At 39.1% G+C, this 20,255-nt stretch overlaps 1 protein-coding gene across 2 annotated transcripts in view; it reads right to left on the reverse strand.

Moving 5' to 3' along the window:
* Positions 1 to 17,417, reverse strand: part of ranbp9 (RAN binding protein 9) — a 41,368-nt gene extending 23,951 nt beyond the window's left edge. For both annotated transcript variants that reach the window (XM_075482684.1, XM_075482683.1), the window contains exons 1-4: positions 16,761 to 17,417; positions 12,850 to 12,961; positions 8,104 to 8,156; positions 4,515 to 4,682 (exon numbers count right to left, since the gene is read on the reverse strand). In XM_075482684.1, coding sequence (XP_075338799.1) covers positions 4,515 to 4,682; positions 8,104 to 8,156; positions 12,850 to 12,961; positions 16,761 to 16,980 — 553 coding nt within the window. In that variant the 5' untranslated portion in view covers positions 16,981 to 17,417. The remainder of the gene's footprint in view (positions 1 to 4,514; positions 4,683 to 8,103; positions 8,157 to 12,849; positions 12,962 to 16,760) is intronic.
* Positions 17,418 to 20,255: the final 2,838 nt, after the last annotated feature.

Here is a 20,255-nt window from a genome sequence, read left to right on the forward strand (position 1 = left end):
AAAGTCTGTCGCTCACAGGCTTTTATTTTGTAAAAGTCTGTTGCTGTGGAACAGGAAAAGAAAGTAATCGGCGGATCCACCAAACATGGAGAAGGGTACGGAACTTTTACTCGGCCATTTTCATGTTAAAGTTCTTCCAGACGGCGGATTCGACAGAACCAAAGTCATCTGTAAACACTGCCAAGTTGAATTGTCTTCTCAGCGTAGTAGTTCCAGTCTAAAATATCACTTAAAGGCAAAACACACAACTGATAGCAGCAAGTCATTCAAGGAAACAGACAGTGGAGCGAGGCTTCTACATAAAAACTACAGAAAGATGCTGATGTTAAAAGTGTGTTTGCACAACAAATGTTATGGCACTTTCATTCATATGGCAGCACATTTAAAATAAAGCTAAATGCTAAAAGCTATACGCTACTTTTGGATTCACTTTTGGATTCTGCGTACAAATGCGATTAATCGTGATTAATCAGGGAAATCATGTGATTAATTAGATTAAACATTTTAATCGTTGCCCAGCCCTACTTTTTATATTAAAAAGACAAATAAGTTAAGAATGGAACAACCCCGAACCCAAATACCACCGTCCACACGTGTAACTGGAAGAAAAACTGCTTGTCTGACCGACTTTATGCTCAATTCGATTAGATTATACTTTATTCATCCCACAACGGGGAAATTCACCTGCCACAGCAGCAACAACAGATTTAAAAAAAGAGATTTAAAAAAAAAAAAAAAAAAGAAAAGTCAAGACAAATGACCAACAAACAAGTGCACACCCGAGCCAAAGCAAGTGCTAAAAAGTAAAGTGACCAAGTATAAATAATATTGCACATTACGAAGTTGAAATGACAAAATATAAATAAATACGGATAAAGATCGTCATGGAAAGGCAACAACATGATCAGTGGGTGCATGTGTTGAAAAGTCTGCCGGGATGAAAGACCGTTGGACGTTGGAGACCTTTACCTGCGTGTCAGGTGAGCTGAACTCCCTGCATCCCAAACAGCAGGTGTCACTGCCGGCTAAAGGACTCCACCGCAGAGCTGGAGGAGTATTCACCTTGAGACTCTCTCTCTAAAACCTAATTATCAAGTTAGAAATCTCAGGGTAATATTGGACTCAGACCTGAACTTTAACAGCCACATTAAATCAGTAACATCAGCAGCTTTTTACCATCTAGAAAACATCACCAGAATCAAAGGAATAGTGTCTAAACCAGACTTAGACTTATTTTGTCTCCAGCAGGTTAGACTGCTGTAACGGCCTGCTCACTGGGCTCTAAACGGGCTGTAAGACAGCTGCAGTACATCCAGAACGCTGCTGCTCGAGTCCTGACTAGAACCAGGAAATAGGACCATATTAGTCCAGTGCTCAGGTCTCTGCACTGGCTTCCTGTCGCTCAGAGAATAGACTTTAAAACAGCTCTGCTAGGGTACAAGTCTCTTCATGGTCAAGCACCAAAGTACATCTCTGACATGTTAGATCAGTGATACTCACTATTTATTTCACCAGAGCCACATTGGCAGCAAAATCAAGGTTAGAGCCACTTTTACCACAACATACTAAAGTCCCCTTTTGCAAATATGCATTTCTACATATAAAACATCCCACAGAAAAAGAAACAACACAGCCAATACATGTTCAATTCAGACCACATTTACCTTAATACTGGGATGAGTGGAGGCTGGCGTGCATGTGCTCGACTTTCTTAATGTTGTATTTGTAGTTTGTTGTTGTAATCATAGTGAGACATTCAGTATGAGCATGGTTTCTGTGCTGGTTTCTGTGTTGGTTTTTGCCCTTTTTTAATTAAAAACCGATCCATGGTGCCTGCATCTCGCACTGGCTAAAGGAGCTAGCTGCTCTGCGGTCAGGTGTGAGGTGGTTTAAGCGGGCTGCGTTGCCAGGTTTAACAGTTCCCCCTTTAGGAAACACCATTAAGCCTTAATTAATACTTAATAAAAATACTTAATACTGTGCAGTATTCACTGTGTGTTAATTGAAAAAAATGTATTGTTATTGTTACCATATTGTTATAAGCTACTATGCGAGTGTGAGCCGCCAATTAAAGCTTGAGGAGCCGCGCAATGAGTATCACTGTGTTGAGCCATATGAACCCACTGGGGCTCTGAGAACCCCAGGGAGGGGTCTCCTGCCCCAGGGAGGGGTCTCCCACCTCTGGGAGGGGTCTCCTGCTGGGGCCCAGAGTCAGGACTAAACAAGGTGAGGCTGCGTTTCAGCTTGATGCTCCTAACATCTGGAACAGCCTTCCAGAAGATGTGAGACAGGCCTCAACTCTGACAATGTTTAAATCCAGGCTGAAAACAGTTTTATTAGCTGAAAGTGTTTTATCTGCACGCTTTGCTTTTAAATTAATTAATGATTATTTTTTGGAATGATTTTATTCCCTTCTTGTGATTTTATGCAGCTGTGAAGCACTTTGAATTGCCTTGTGTAGGAATTGTGCCCTACAGATAAACTTGCCTATTCAGGCAGCAGATTCACACAGAAACAGGCTTTAAATGCTTTTAAGTGGTTTTTGATTGCTTTGTAGTTTGTTTAGTCATTTTGCCATCGTGAGTTTTGATGACTCATAGATGCCTCACAGTCTCCGTGTTGCAGCTTTAATCTTAAGATCACCTTCACTCCAGCTCTCCTGTCGATGCTCTGAGACGTCATCCTAATTTGTTTCTTAACCGATCGGTCGCATTAAGCTCCTGCTGTTGCTGCTTTTCATTAAAAGCTCTCCTCTGATGAACTAGCGGAGTGCTTTTATTGTCGAGAAGCGATGATAAATGCAGCGTGAAATAATAAAAAATAAATTAAAAAACTCCTCAAATCAACCGGAAGCAGGTCAGACGGTGTTCTGAGCCGTTTGGTCAGCAGTTTAAATGCTGCAGGGAGGAACAGCACGGACAAAAACAGCTCAAGTGACCTGAATAGAGCTAAAGGTTACAGGACTCTGTAAAGGTGTGCAGGCAGCAAACAACAAACGCATCATCAAGGTGTGCAGCTTCACTTTGCTGCATAGTGGGGAGGAAAAATAAAGCCGGCGCAGCTCGATGGCTGGCAGAGATCTGCAGCACAGCTCAGCGTTACCCACAAAGTGAAAACTGCATCTGCACTGTGATCCCATTCTGCCATTATTACAGATAACCGACTGCATGACATGAAACGGGTCCTCCATCCACAAACAGATAACATCCTAAATCCATTTCATTCCTACAATGAATCAATTCATACTTCTGTGTGCCATTTGATGAGTCATGTGTTCAGCTGTGTGAAAATGCTGATTTATAGTCTTAAAGGGATAGTTCGCCTCTATTTGACATGAAGCTGTATGACATCCCATATCAGCAACATCATTTATGTAAATGTACTTTATTTCTACAGCCCTTTACAGACAATCCTTACGGTGTAACCAAAGTGCTTTACAGCAGGTGATAAATAAAGAGAAGAATAAGTAAAAACAAATAAAAACAATAATAGAACAGTGAAAGCAATAAAATACAACAAAATCGAATAAGATAAGTGTCATCATACTACTGGGTATTTAAAAGCAATCCTAAATAAGTAGGTTTTTAGCCTAGATCTGAAGAGGCCCAGGTCAGAAATAAGACGCAGCTGGACGGGGGGCTTATTGCCGCCTGCCGACAGCCGCGCCTGTTATCGTGTTTGCTGCTCGGAAGCAGGGGAGTGCGAAAAATAAATAATAAAATAAATAAATAAATTTATTTTTTTTTATATATAAATCGATTCATGTACATATCGCGATTTTTTTTATGGGATGATTTTAAAAATCGATTTTTCTCCCCTGAATCGATTATATTACGTCATATCCGTGTCCAGAAAAACTTCATCAATTCATTACATTAAGTTAAAACTAGCCCACATTTGTGCTGTGTGGACATTTCAATTCATTTTGTAACCGTAAACTTTAAAAAAAAATGCCTCTTTTTGTCTCAGTCAGTCCAGCTGCTGACTGACACAGACTGATGTGCGTCGTTTATGGGAACGACATTCATTCTAGAAGTGTATGATTCAACTTGTTTGTTTTTTAAGGAGGAAGAAAATTGCAATTACTGATTATATCGAATCGCAATTATCAAGAATCGTGACCAAAGCATATCGTCCCACCCCTACTGCTCGGTCTGCACAGCAGGCAGTGATACGAAGGGAGAGAAAATAGGGCCAAGAGATTGTGAGGTCTGACTTTTTCCTGCAGAACCATTTTGTGATGCAAATGTATTACTCTGTTGAACGCATATTGTTTTGAGAAGCAAAACGCTTTATTTTTTAAACCCCAGCCAACTAGCCGGACTACCTTCATCAACACCAAAACGAGGCTGGAACTCTGCTCACAGGACGCAGCAGGGGGTAAGAAGATGTTCAGAAATGATGTTGCTGATATGGGATGTTACACAGCTTCATGTCTAAAGAGGCGAACTATCCCTTTAAGTATTAGAAAGGAGCACTGAATTACATCTCCAGGTCAACACACAGCTCCTCACCTAGGCTGTGGCCGTTCTTTGTGTAGAAGCAGGTGTTGTTGATGAGGTTGACGCAGCAGCCAATCACGTCGCCCGTTGTAAACGTGGGTCCGTAGGGCTGCCCGGTGCCAGACGAGCAAAAGGAGTGGCCGTCGTCTCCGTGATAACCATACGAGTGCTTGTCCCAACCTGAGAGGAGCAGATACAGAAGCGTGTGGGTTAAATCTCACACTGCACTCCAGAAAAAGCCGACTCAGAAAAACGCTGCAGCCACAGGCCGGCTCGCTAACAGGACCCAAGTGGAACTCTAAGAGTTAATGACACCAAAGAAAATAAACTCACATTTTCAAAAGCTGTGGCAAATGATACAGACTAAATTTAGATAAAAAACAGAAAAAAGGTAGGCCAGTGAGAAGCAGCAACGTGTCTGCACGACGCATTTTAACCTCTTGTGCCTTCTGAAATCGCACTCCATGCAGAAAATGATGGAAACAAATCCAGTGCAAAAATAGAAGCGCTGCGTCATGCGTTTTTTCCTCTCTCAAATGGTGAATAGAATAGAAAAATACTTTATTCATCCCCCAATGGGGGAAATTCAAATTAGTCAAGTAGCTCAAATCAAATCAAATTTATTTATATAGCACATTTCATGTACAAAACAATTCAAAGTGCTTCACATAAAATAAAAGCATTGCAGCAGGGAGTGGAAGAAGCATTAAAAATACATAAAAGAATATAAAGAGAAACATAAAATAATTTAAATGAATTTAAAAACAAGCAACAGTCCAGATAAGTTCAAAGATATCGTGCAGATTTCATGCATAGACACGAGAAAATAAATGTTTTTAACCTGGATTTAAAAATGTCTACAATGTCTCAACATTTTTTTAAATATCTACAATGATTGTATTAACAACAACAATAATAATACAAATTCTAGTAAAAAAAATTATAATAATAAATGACTAAATAAACAAATTAAATATATATATATTTTTATTTATTTATTTATTTTTTTAAATCAAGCCGCAGCCACAGAATCCTCAGCTTCGGCCAGCTAGAAGAAACCTGCAGGGGCTTACTGCCTTGCTCAAGGACTCCTCCGGACACGCCACTATAAATAAACCCGTTGAATGAGCCCTCTCAATCACTGGAAGCAGCTACTTTATGGTTAGTGAGACAGCAGAGGAACACGGCTCGTTCGTTTTTTCCTGAAAAGAACGAGTCGGTGGCTGCTTGAACCTTTTTGACCCTCTTTCTCTGGCCCTCAGCTGTAGTCTCCACAGACAGAAAACACCTTTAGTTTGACTCCCGTCTCAAATATTACACTCGACGAGCACCGAATATAAAATAAGTCAATATTTTTCACTGCTGAACCTATAAAGAGCGTCCAGCGCTTAATTCATAAACAGTTGCACCAGTTTTCCTTAAAAATACTCCAGAAACCAAACTTTCATCGGAGTAAACGGGCTGTATATTCGTCCCCTCTTTGAGGAGATGGGGATGCAGCTTTTCCTTCAGCACAAACCGTTTTAACGTTAGAAAACCAAAAGGCAGGATCCTGCGAGTTGCTGCTGAGCTGCAGGATGAATCCCAACGCTGCCACATTCATCACTGGCAGACAGCGCTCAACTCTGCAGCCCTCTGGCATCCGTTCTCCCAAAACTCGCATTTCTTCCAGTTTGCTCTGGCCTCTCGTTATCTCTGCATGAAGAGAGTGGAGCACCAGGGTGGGTCCTGCTCTCAGACTTGGTAAAGGCCGCTGTTTGAGCTGATAACCTTGGGATGATGACATCATCACCGGGCAATGGCACCATATCATGGCCAGAACAGGCAGCTGGCAGAACCTTCAACAAGGTGCAAGCGCCAGCTCTAAAGGGCCTTCCGTGATTAGATCTCATCCTTCTGTGTCAGAAGATTTCAAAAGAATTTCCCCCTTAAATCAATTTATTAATCTGCAGGGGGAGTCCCATGACAGGAATTTTAAAAAAAAGCTTGTAATGTACAACGTTTAAAGGGACAGTTCGCCTCTTTTGACATGAAGCTGTATGACATCCCATATTAGCAATATCATTTATGAACATTTATCATAGAGCAGTGTTAGGGGTACGCGGAGCACAGGGAGTCCGAAGCTCGTAATATGTGGACAAAATAATGTCTGCTGTGGAATTTAGTAATATGCCATTTATTTAATACAATTTTAAAGAATATAAATCTTCTGAGCATGGGCTTATGTCGAGCTCATCAATAGGGATAACAGTACGTTTTGATTTAGTATTTATACTATTTTGGTTAATTATTTCTATTTCAAGAAAATGTTTTTTATTCTTATGTTGAATTCAACTGAGGTTAAAAAAAAAAAATTTATGTTCAAGTTAAGGATATTAAATAAAATGATTTTCATGTAATAACCACTGTGTTGCTCTACTTTTGGAGAATCATCGTACGCGTTGTATGTATGAGGGGGTACTCAGGCCAAAAAAGGTTGGGAAACACTGTCAGAGTAATACATTTGAATCACAAAATGGTTCTCCAGGAAAAAGTCAGACCTCACAATCTCTTGGCCCTATTTTCTCTCCCTTCATATCACTGCCTGCTGTGCAGACGGAGCAGCAAACACCGTAAAATAAAGAGAGAAAATAGGGCCAAGCGATTGTGAGGTCTGACTTTTTCCTGGAGAACCATTTTGTGATGCAAATGTATTACTCTGTTGAACGCATATTGTTCTGAGAAGCAAAAGGCTTTATTTTTTAAACCCCAGCCAACTAGCCGGACTACCTTCATCAACACCAAAACGAGGCTGGAACTCTGCTCACAGGACGCAGCAGGGGGTAAGAAGATGTTCAGAAATGATGTTGCTGATATGGGATGTTATACAGCTTCATGTCAAAAGGGGCGAACTGTCCCTTTAATGCCATCGAAGCTGCAGCATCTGTCTCTGAATTTACTCAAATGTTAAGCAACACCAGTTCAAACAAAGAGATGAGCGGAGGTACAGCGTGACACAAAGGTCACAACGTCTCACGAGATAACGCATCACGTGTTTTATCTAGTTCAACAAACACAATTAAGAACCCCCCCTCAAAAAAAACCTGACTCAGATTAACTACCTTAGTAGTAAGGCTGGGAAATGCCTCTATGTGTGACTTTGTAGTTTATTTACATTGTTTTTAAAATCACAGAAAACCTCACAAAGCTGAAAACATTTTCAATATGTCATCATCCTGCTGTCCTTAAAAAGACAATTATCTGTGTTTTTCTAACATTTATTTTTCCTTTTAGTGGCGTTTCGTGTCCTCGTATTAGCCATAACTCGTTGAATTAAAAATGACCGTTTTGTGTACCTGTACGCACACAGTTGGAGTGGGAGCAGAACCGAACCGAATGACATTTCCACATTCATTCCCCTGTCCTCTGCAGCATTATCACACTTGTAGAAACACTGTGTTCCAGCCTCCCTGACAGAAAACATGCCGATGTAATCAGATAATTGCCATGTTTCCCCTTCCAAAGACCTTTTTCTTCCCCCCCCCTCATGGTGATGCAAGCAGCTTTCCAGGCAAAACTAAACACAAAATGAAAAAGAATCAAAAACACAAAGTCATCTTACCAGGAAGTCTGTTCATATTTACACCCTGAGCTGAGAGGCCGATGCCCATGTACCTGTGAGACAAACAGAGGAGAGCACATTTACGGAGGAGAAACAGAATCTGTGCACATTTCCTGTTATTTGGTTTGCAAATCTAATAACTGACAAGAAATAACGAGAAAGTTTCCACACTGCTGAAGCTCCTGTTCAACACAAAACAGATAGAATTCAACCAGAAGCATTTAAATAGATTTTACATGATGATTACTGAACACATCCAGCTCACATTTAAGTTAAAACTAGGGCTGGGCGAGTTAACTCGTTATTATCGCGTTAACTTGTTAATATTTTAATCGCGCATTAACGCAGATTTTATTCATTTAAAAAAATAATAATAATCATTTTTAATTAAAAAATTTTGGGCTTTTGTGCCTTTAATGGATAGGAAAGTTCAGAGAGACAGGAAGCAGGGGGCAGAGAGAGGGGGAACGACACGCAGCACAGGGCCGTCCGATGCGGGACTCGAACCGGGGCCAGCTGCAGCGAGGACTGTAGCCTCTGTACATGGGGCGCCTGCTCAACCCACTACGCCACCGACCATCCTGTTTTATTATTTATTTTATTATTGTAAAAGTCTGTTGCTCACAGGCTTTTATTTTGTAAAAGTCTGTTGCTCACAGGCTTTTATTTTGTAAAAGTCTGCTGCGGAACAGGAAAAGAAAGTAATCTTTGGATCCACCAAACATGGAGAAGGGTACGGAACATTTACTCGGCCATTTTCATGTTAAAGTTCTTCCAGACGGCGGAGTCGACAGAACCAAAGTCATCTGTAAACACTGCCAAGTTGAATTGTCTTCTCAGCGTAGTAGTTCCAGTCTAAAATATCACTTAAAGGCAAAACACACAACTGATAGCAGCAAGTCATTCAAGGAAACAGACAGTGGAGCGAGGCTTCTACATAAAAACTACAGAAAGATGCTGATGTTAAAAGTGTGTTTGCACAACAAATGTTATGGCACTTTCATTCATATGGCAGCACATTTAAAATAAAGCTAAATGCTAAAAGCTATGCACTACTTTTGGATTCATTTTTGGATTCTGCGTATAAATGCGATTAATCGTGATTAATCAGGGAAATCATGTGATTAATTAGATTAAACATTTTAATCTTTGCCCAGCCCGAGTTAAAACCACTTTGGTTGGTCTTCAAGCACAATAATTTCAGACAGAATTTAACAGAATTGTCCACATCACTGGAGAAAAATAAGTAGATAGTCACATCTGTTGGCCACCAGCACAGGATGAGGAGAAAGCAGCAATTTTAAATTCCTGGCGTCGACACACCTTCTTGTATTGTAGCCTAAAAACAAGGCAATGCAAGAAGAAACAAGGAAAAACTATCAAAGAGCTCAGGCTCAGCAGGGAAAATACACCAGAAACGTGTCAACTGGAGCTTAGATCATCGACAGCATAAGCAGCAGTTAACTCTATTTTATGTCCTCCATGTCCCAGAAACTTGGGTTAAAATCTTTTATTATTAAAATAAAAGTCAGAACGTTTCTACAGCTGTGCAGACAGAACGTTTCTTTAGCGCAGATGGTTAAGATCCCGGAAGAAAAGTGATTGATTTGTTGACATATGAGGGGAACAAACTGGGGAAAGCACCATGTTTCCTTCTGTTAGCATAAATAACATTTTAACCTCCAAATACATAAAAAATTAATCATATCAGTAAGCTGGTATTTCAATTATTTACAATAAACTCATGTTGAATGACTAGAATTAAGGTCAGGTGATGAGCCAAAGTAATAAAAATCTCCCTTTTTATTATGAAATTGGATATTTTTCCCACATTTGGGAACATTTAAACCATTTTCAGTCACCTTATTACCGTTAGCCACATTCTCCAATACATGAGATAACATCTCCTTTATTTTTTTAGGTTTACTTGACTTAATTTTTCTTCAAATCTAGGCTAAAAACCTACTTATTTAGGATTGCTTTTAAATACCCAGTACTATGATGACACTCATCTTATCTGATTTTGTTGTATTTTATTGCTTTCACTGTTCTTTTATTTGTTTTTACTTATTCTTCTCTTTATTTATTACCTGCTGTAAAGCACTTTGGTACACCGTAAGGATTGTCTGTAAAGGGCTGTTTAAATAAAATGCATTTAATTTGACGTCTTCACCATAAATATAAATAAGAATTTATTGCATTTCTACTCGGAGAAACATGGAGGTGTTGGCCTTCCGTAACCTTTATCAGAGCTGATAAAACTGAAAATAAACAACATTTTTAAACATTTAAAAGACGATAGTTTCTAAGCAAGTCGTTCGAACCCACAGAGTCCTGAGATTTTAAAGAGGTCACATGTTTAGCATTGACAAATGCCCCACATCGTAGCATTTATAGCCTGTGCTAATTTGCAACGGCCACCGACATTTAGCATCTCTACTCTGATGCTCCCTGATCACACTGATCCGACCAAACCGTGTGCACGGCCTCCTGAAAGTCTCTGATGTGTTAAAAGCATTTCAAAGCGTGGGCTTTCCAACCACACACATTGATCTGTTGGTGCGAGGACTGTGAATTAGTTGCAGCCATGTGACTCGTGTTGAAAACACAGAACCAGTAAATGACTCAGTTTAGAGTTACAAACTGCTGTCGAGCCCACTGGGGATTTTATTCATGCTTCCAGTTCATTAGTGTTCCGAGTTTAGAGTGGCGTGTTAGCCAGTTGCCTGATTTTTAATCCAAACAAACCTTATTTGGTGAACAATAAACGTGTTAAATAAGCCTAACAAAAAGCAAAAACAGCATTTAATAATGGTTTAGCTTCAGCTACACCTGTATTCTTAAAAGGTGGAGCCACTGCTACTGGACAGGATGCTCATTCACATGTTTTATCTGCAGCATGAGAGGGAGAATAACACAGAAATCTCGTGTAGATTTAGATTATTTTTGACCTACCCTAACAAAAATAAATAGATAAGTCCGTGAATGCCAAGAAAAGCTAAACTGATTTAGCTTTTCCACGAAACCGATCAAGTCAGTCCCCGATGCGAGTTTCTGTCTCCAATAAGCAGCTACAAGGAGAGTCAGAACGCTGCTGGCTTACACCGGATCCAAATCCAAATTAAACCAGTTAATCGTTTGGACTTCATGCTTTCCGCAGCTCCACACTTTTGGGTTGAGGCGCATCCTTCCAGATGAGCTGCTCATTTGCTGTCAAACTTGAGTTTGGAGACTATTTATGTAATTATCAAGTAGGGCTGGGCGAGTTAACTCGTTATTATGGCGTTAACTCGTTAATTATTTAACGCCGATAGATATTTTATCGCGCATTAATGCATGTTTTATTTATAATTAAAATAAATTAAAATAAATTAAAAAATTGGGGGGCTTTTGTGCCTTTAATGGACGCATCAACGCAGATTTGATTCATTTATTTATTCTAAAAAAAAAATAATAATTTGAAAAAAATTTGGGCTTTTGTGCCTTTAATGGATAGGAAAGTTCAGAGAGACAGGAAGCAGGGGGCAGAGAGAGGGGGAACGACACGCAGCACAGGGCCGTCCGATGCGGGACTCGAACCGGGGCCAGCTGCAGCGAGAACTATAGCCTCTGTACATGGGGCGCCTGCTCAACCCACTACGCCACGGACCACCCCTGTTTTATTATTGTAAAAGTCTGTTGCTCACATGCTTTTATTTTGTAAAAGTCTGTTGCTCACAGGCTTTTATTTTGTAAAAGTCTGCTGCTCACAGGCTTTTATTTTGTAAAAGTCTGTTGCTGTCTGCTGTGGAACAGGAAAAGAAAGTAATCGGCGGATCCACCAAACATGGAGAAGGGTACGGAACTTTTACTCGGCCATTTTCATTTTAAAGTTCTTCCAGACGGCGGAGTCGACAGAACCAAAGTCATCTGTAAACACTGCCAAGTTGAATTGTCTTCTCAGCGTAGTAGTTCCAGTCTAAAATATCACTTAAAGGCAAAACACACAACTGATAGCAGCAAGTCATTCAAGGAAACAGACAGTGGAGCGAGGCTTCTACATAAAAACTACACAAAGATGCTGATGTTAAAAGTGTGTTTGCACAACAAATGTTATGGCACTTTCATTCATATGGCAGCACATTTAAAATAAAGCTAAATGCTAAAAGCTATACGCTACTTTTGGATTCATTTTTGGATTCTGCGTACAAATGCGATTAATCGTGATTAATCAGGGAAATCATGTGATTAATTAGATTAAATATTTTAATCGTTGCCCGGCCCTATTATCAAGATTTAAAGTCAGTAACCCTGAAAGTGGCCCCTTGAGGATAAAATCTTATCACGCACCAATAAAAACAGACAAAAAACCCCATCAAAGGTGTGCCGAACCCTCTGAAGGCTGTAGAACCGCAGATGGTACAACCGAGTTAAATCCAACCTTATAGTCAGGCTTAAACAAGCCGATATGCACCCGTGACCACGTTTCTCATGTAAATAAGTTAATTTTGTTCACAAAATCTTAAATTTCTCAAGACAAATAAAGGATATGTAGTCTTATAACTGTCATGCAAAGGGTTACAAAATATTTAATACAGAAATATTAAGCCTGTTCAGATGCAAAGTGCTGACTAATGAAGGCAGGATTTCAGGATTAAAACTGTTAAGAAGCAAAGCGTTCGTGTTGGGACTAAAGAAAATTTGACATGCAGGTGGCAGTAATACAGTTTAGAAATGGAACCAAATGCTTTTGTTCCGTCTTCTTACCCATCTCGGCCTTTACTGATAATCTTCACCTCGAAGTAGTAGACCCCACAGGCAGCTGGGATGGGGTGGGTGGCTCGTACAGACGCTGCATCCTTGGGGGTTTTTCCGTGACCTTGATGTAAAACACAAAAAGAATGCTCATTTCAGAATAGAGTAGATCCTTTTGGACTCCATATAGGGGTATAGAGTACATAGAGATACATGGAGTACATATAGAGCTATCCTTAGCTACTTAAGCTAGTAAACCGTCATCTTGAACCTGATTTAAAGCACAGTTACAGGTCGTATGTAGAGTTGGCAGAACTAAACCCCTCATATTGACAAAGATAAATGCAGATCAAACTAAGTACACAGCTGTAAAAGGGAACTCTGGTCGTATCTGCCAGTGATTATCCAACACTGAAAGGCTGCTTCATTGAGCAAATAATGTTAAAGTCGTTGGCAAATATTGTTTTTCCCCAAAATTTGAGCAGGTAAAATTTAAAAACAACAGAATAATTGGTGTTCTACGTGTTCTAAGACTTCATCTGAAATGAAAAAAGAGCTGCAGCTTTGCATGTCAGGAACACTGGAGCTACAGGATTAATTTTAATGATAAACTTGAGCGTAAGGAGTCGGTGGTCCTGAATGTGGAGCTCCTAAGCTGCTCGTCTCGTTAGCATCAGAAACTGGCATTAGCTCGAGCGGCTACAGTGCAGAGCCGTCAGCGGCATCATATCAGACGTGTTTACACCTTTGGAAATTATTTAGCAGCAGTCTGTAGTCTTTGTGACAGCTGGACAAGTCGGCTGCTGTTATTAATAAAAGGTTCTAAATCTCATTACACTTGGAAATACCGAGTCATGACAACAGAATATCTGCTTGAATCTTAAGGTTTACCAAGCTAGTTAATCTACAACAAATCACCCAACGGCTAATTTCAATTACCGAACAGGTCAATCAATAAAGTCCATGCTCAGATAACATCTGGTTACACGTAACGAACAGGACGCACCGTCTCAGGAGCAGATTTAATTAGTTACCTGGATCATATTCCTTTAGAATCCTTAGAACAACATGCAAAGCAACAAAACCTCCATTTTACACGTGATCTTGTGGACCTGGTTTTCAGACGGTCACCATTACAGTGAAGAAAAGATAATAAAAAGAAGCTTTATCCAAAACTAAGATGGGAAAATAGTTATTTTCAGAGTCAACTAATCTTAATTTAGTTTACAAATAATTACACTGAAGACAGTGTTGGACTCTGGGTAAATTAAGTGATTAATGAGATGTTAAGCTTGAGTTTTCGGATGTTATGTTGATAAATTCATTATTTCACCAAGTTAAACGAGCAGATGTGTGACATCACTACAAGCAGCTGTTATTTTCCACAAAAAAAAAACAACTTAAATGCAGCATAGATTCAGTTTGTGGGGTTTTAACTACATTTACAGTTGCTGCGTATTGACTGAAATATCCCAAGCACTGCTTGGTATATTCAAATGCCTTTTTTAGTCCAGCCAATATTCTTAAACACTGTATTTAAGTACGTGGAACTACTTCCTGGCACCAATCAATCAATATGTTCAGCTCTGATCCCCGTTAGTGAGATTTCATATCTTCATATTTCAACTCTTTCCATATGAGAGAAAAATTGATGCTTGCTTTAATTAAAATGATTCAGTGACGTGTAGACTGTAAATTGGGTTTAAAAGGAAAAATAGCCTATTATAGCCATTTAATTTAAATCCGTCTTATTTATAGAGTGCCAAATCACAACAAATGTCACCTCAAGGCCTTTCAAAGACGGTCCAATTCAAGCCAGACGTTTATGTGTGTGTCAGCATGATTCAGCTTATATAAAAACCACTGAAACAATGGACACTTTAAAATATGGTTAATCATAAATAGTCTTAGTTTTCCAAGCTTAACAATGCTGTGGAAATGTGTAGCTTTTCTTTACGGTGGCAATTTTCTTTGAAGGTTTATGTAAAAGTTACTCCACGTCTTACATACATGCTGAAAGATATTTCAGTAAGTCGTACAGAGACAGAACATTCTAGCTGCAACAATGAAGAGTGTGTGCAGCAGGCCAGTCAGACCCAGAACAGGAGAACACACCCAGGAAGCGCAGTTACACCTTTTTTTCCCCTTTTAAACACTAGCCTTTATTTTTTTGTAGGCCTGCACCAAACCCCCCCCCCCCCCCATGATAGCTTTGCTAAGCAACTAGTTCAACCTGAATGTCAGACAAGACACTTGATGTTAAACTCTCAGCAACAGAGAACTACTCGTGTCATCAACAGCTTATTTGCACTGGAAGACAAACAATGCTTCAGAGAAACTTCGTCTTATGACGACATGTGACACTGTATAGCCTGACATTTTAATTCCCTAATAATGCTACCATTACCCTACCAGTTGGTGGTCCAAATCAGGCACATTTTTGGCCAACTCCAAGCGATTTCATTCTGAAACTCAACTAAAGCAAAAAATAAATAAATAAATCACCCCAAATATACTTTGTTAACCCTCTATGGAACCACTTAACTGGACCTCAGTGTCCCTTTAATTGTTATGTAGGGACAATATTTTGTAAATACCACCAGATATGTCTGTGTCCATTAATGAGTGCATGTGAAGAAGTGCATGTGACCTTGTCTCTGAGGAGGGGGGGGGGGGGCAGTCATTTAAGTAAGCAGAGCCACGACTTGCACTTTGCCACAAATTGGCAAATTGAAAATCACTTTTTAACAGGTTTAAATTACCAGTATCTTACAATAAAAATATATATTCATATGTATGAAGATGTAAAGGAGTATTTTTGATCATTTTAACACTTATTTTAGCTTTATTTGTGTTCTAAAACTCTGGGTTTTTTGTTAGTTGCCTCAGGGCAACACTGTGCAGTTAGGCCACTTTTGTTCAGGCAATATCATTATACGGTGTGGATATGTCCTTAGTTGCAAAATAATGATCAGAATCATGTTTTTAACACAATCATCTATTGATGATACAGGAGATGGATGCAAGCATGTTCATGCCATAGAGCAGAGGTCTTCAACAGGGGGTCCGCAGAGGTACTGCAGGGAGGGGGGGGGGGGGGGGTGTCGCAAAATCTTTGGTTGATTAGACGATTTTTAACATTTCTTTTTTTCTCACAAATTGTGTGCAAACGTGTGCCATCCACAGATGGTTTAAGGATTCATTGTCCCATCTACATGCATGTTTAAAGTTCAAATCTGTGGATTATTTGAATAGCTCAGTGTTGTATGCAAGATGTTTGTTTATAAATGGCAGTGGCAGCCACCCTGTACCTTGCACATGTTTAAAATAAAAACATGAATATATTAACCTGTGTATTATTTGAATAGCTTAGTATTGAATGTACAATAACAGAGTAGCTACGTTTATACACGGCACTAGGCCCCGTTAAATATAAAACACAATTGTATGCCATATAAATAGTAGGGGGGGTCCCTGCTCCAACTCTCCATCAGTTTGGGGGTCCCTGACCTGAAAAACGTTGAAGACCCCTGCCATAGAGGGTTAAAAGGGTGGTGCAGATATTGGTTGTTATGTGTCAAATTTTTAAAAAATAGCTCGTCATAGTCGGTTGTGAAAGCTTCGTGGAGCTGACCAACTGGTTAACGAGGTTAGCAGCAAAGGCTAAACGAGCTAGTAGATCAATTTTTTGGCTGTGACTACACCTCGCCAGCTGGTCGGGTTGCAAGATGTCCTCTGTCTTGTTGTTGATGAGGCTACTAGCCTAGCCTAGGCTAGCCTAGCCTACTTTGTTTTTAGCCACAACGGCAGCTGGCTTTGATCCGCTAACCGCGTTAGCTAAGCTAAGCTAAGCTAGCAAACTTTGGTGCTAGCATTCGTCAATAAAAGTGCTTTTAAACTTGAATATGTGTTTTGTGTCATACCTTTGTAGTGTACACGGAGATTGTTCTGAGAGAGTCCGATGTAGCTAAACTTGTCCTTCGGGCTCCATGACCGGGGAAGAGGGGTCTCGTTTTCATTGACGGCCGGATAGAGCCGCCGGAGCCGCTGGTTGAGCTCCTTTTCCTGCTCGTTCAGAGTCGAGTCTCCGTGGACAACTACCGACATCAGAAACCCACAGCCGACAGTCGACTGTCCAGACATTGCTACGACACGGGTCTTAGTAAAAAATGGCTTGTCAGTAACAAGCCAGAACCTACTGGTGTCCGTCAGTGTCAAGTTTTGAAGGGGGTTTAGCAAAGCTAGCTAGCTAGCAGGCTAAGCTAACTGGCTTCGCTGGTCTCAGAGAAGCAGCCAGAGCTGGTTAGCACAGTAGCTAACCTGGCTTTTAGCTTGGCCAGCAAAGGCAAAGCAATCGCTGCGACGGCTCAAGCTGACATTAGCTGACAAAAAAGCCACAAATAGAGAACCTAAAAAGGATACGATCTGCCACGGACAACCCGAAAGTAGTTCAAACACAGAGGATACGCTCCGCGCTAGGAGCAAAGTAACTGCTAGCGTTGGGCTAGACGGATCGACAAAGTATAATAAGCTCGGCTAGCCTCGATCTTTTGTTTGTTGTCGGAGCGTTATCCGTGAATCTGATTGGCTGAGAGCCGCTCCACTCACTTCCTATGGGAACGTGAAGTCAATGGACTGAGCTGTGAATGTATGATGAGGTGTTTATATCTGTAGTTTAACAAGTTAGAGACAGTGAGTAATCATTGTCGTTCTGTGTTCTCCACTTGTCTTTAAACACTTTTCTTTATCCGTTCGCAACCTCCTCACTTCCCAACATAGTTTACCCACTGTGTCCATTTTATTAATGTGTGCTTAATTCAGTTTTAATTTCCAATAAAAAGATTTTTTTCAGCATTTACAATCAGAACCAGCAGTATGTGACTTGGAGATATAACTCAATGTATAAGTGCTTGATTATAAATTGCATCACTGAGGCTTTCATTGGGAGTTAGTTTGATGTTTTTCTACAGTTACGTATAGCCTTTTATGATAATTAATTGTATCTTTGTTAACATCAATACAGCTTGACTTGAAGTCTTTTGTTCCTCTGGCCATCAGACTGTACAACAGCTCTCAGTGATGGCACTTCTGTATTTCATTGATCACTTTATATTTCACTTTTGTCTAACTTCACTGGTCACTTTATATTTTTAAACTGTTTTTTTTATTGTTTTTTCAATTCTTAGATTGTTTTTAAAGTGTTTATAATTGTATAAACATTTTTATTGCTTTATTATGTCTGCTACTGGATACTTGAATTTCCTTCGGGATCAATAAAGTATCTATCTATCTATCTATCTATCTATCTATCTATCTATCTATCTATCTATCTATCTATCTATCTATCTATCTATCTATCTATCTATCTATCTATCTATCTTTTTATCTATCTACCTATCTATCTATCTATCTATCTATCTATCTATCTATCTATCTATCTATCTATCTATCTATCTATCTATCTATCTATCTATCTATCTATCTTTTTATCTATCTACCTATCTATCTATCTATCTATCTATCTATCTATCTATCTATCTATCTATCTATCTATCTATCTATCTATCTATCTATCTATCTATCTATCTATCTATCTATCTATCTATCTATCTATCTACCTATCTATCTATCTATCTATCTATCTATCTATCTATCTATCTATCTATCTATCTATCTATCTATCTATCTATCTATCTATCTATCTTTCTATCTATCTATCTATCTATCTATCTACCTACCTACCTACCTACCTATCTATCTATCTATCTATCTATCTATCTATCTATCTATCTATCTATCTATCTATCTATCTATCTATCTACCTACCTACCTACCTACCTATCTATCTATCTATCTATCTATCTATCTATCTATCTATCTATCTATCTATCTATCTATCTATCTATCTATCTATCTATCTATCTATCTATCTTTTTATCTACCTATCTATCTATCTATCTATCTATCTATCTATCTATCTATCTATCTATCTATCTATCTATCTATCTATCTATCTATCTATCTATCTATCTGAATTGTAAAGCACTTCTTACTCTTTTTTTAAATAAATATTTCATCTGGTTTGTAACAGGTCCTCACACACACACACACACACACACATATATATATTAGGGCTGGGCAAGTAAACTCGTTATATATATATTAAATTATTATTTTTTTTCAAATCTAGGCTAAAATTCTACTTACTTAGGATGGCTTTTAATAGCCAGTAGTATGATGGCACTTTTATTTTATTTTTATCTTATTCGATTTTGTTGTATTTTATTGTTTTCACTGTTCTTTGAATGTTTTTATGTGTTTTTACTTCTTCTTCTCTTTATTTATTACCTGCTGTAAAACACTTTGGTACATCGTAAGGATTGTCTGTAAAGGGCTGTAGAAATAAAGTACATTTACATTTATATTTACATATATATATATATATATATATATATATATATATATATCTAGCTCTTGTCTGTCCTTGAGTTTTCTTTCCCCCACAGCTCAACAATATAGAAATAAACTAAATTTGGTCCAGAAACAGACGGATAGTTATGGCTAAAGAACAAAATGTGTTTTCCGCAGCTTTAAATGGACTGGAAGGTGTTCCCCTGAAAACTGTTCTCAGTTAGATACAATTAGGAGAACAATGATGCAGAGCTGACAACGATAAAAGAAGATCGGGGCAACGTTGAGTTGTGAGGCCTCTCTGCTTCCCTCAAGTTTACCTGCATTGTGTGCAAATCCTGATGTCGTTAACTGAGTAAAACTGTTGTTAAATGCACTCGCAGCAGACTATATACTGCAGCTTTCTTAGCTTATGCCAAAAGTCTCAACAATGGGCCATGTTTTAATCTGTTCATCTTAAAGCTGTGTGCTTCTGACTCCTTTTGAACCACATCAACCTTTTTTATCCACATTCCCAGGCCTGAAACTGCTCTACAACCCCTGTTAAATAAAGTTTTAAAAAAGACAAGGAAAAAAACACTGTCGCCATTACAAATAAAGTTCTCAATATCACTGAAAAAAGGGTGAAAATTGTAAAAAAACAAAGACACTGTTGGATATTAAGCAAGGAGCTGCTTGCTGCTTATGTGAATCCTGGTGTCTGGTACAGGTACAAGCATATTGCACGAAAAAAAGAACGTTTCCCACAAAATGCAAAACCTGCCTGAGTTGAAACTGTCAAAGCAAACTGATGGAATATAATTGTTATACATTTTGTGCGGCCTTACAAGAAAGTCAGCTAGATATTTGCACAGTGCTCATAACAGATTAATAAGAGAGTAATAAGAGTGTTATTACTACACTGTGTTTTCCTGTCCACTGCAGTCCACTGCAGGCTAACCATGCAGATTACCGATGTGGATGGTGGGCATAACACTGCAGCATTTACTTAAAGGGACAGTTCGCCT

This window comes from Odontesthes bonariensis, chromosome 14, assembly GCF_027942865.1.
Source record: "Odontesthes bonariensis isolate fOdoBon6 chromosome 14, fOdoBon6.hap1, whole genome shotgun sequence".
Taxonomy (NCBI): Eukaryota; Metazoa; Chordata; class Actinopteri; order Atheriniformes; family Atherinopsidae; genus Odontesthes; species Odontesthes bonariensis.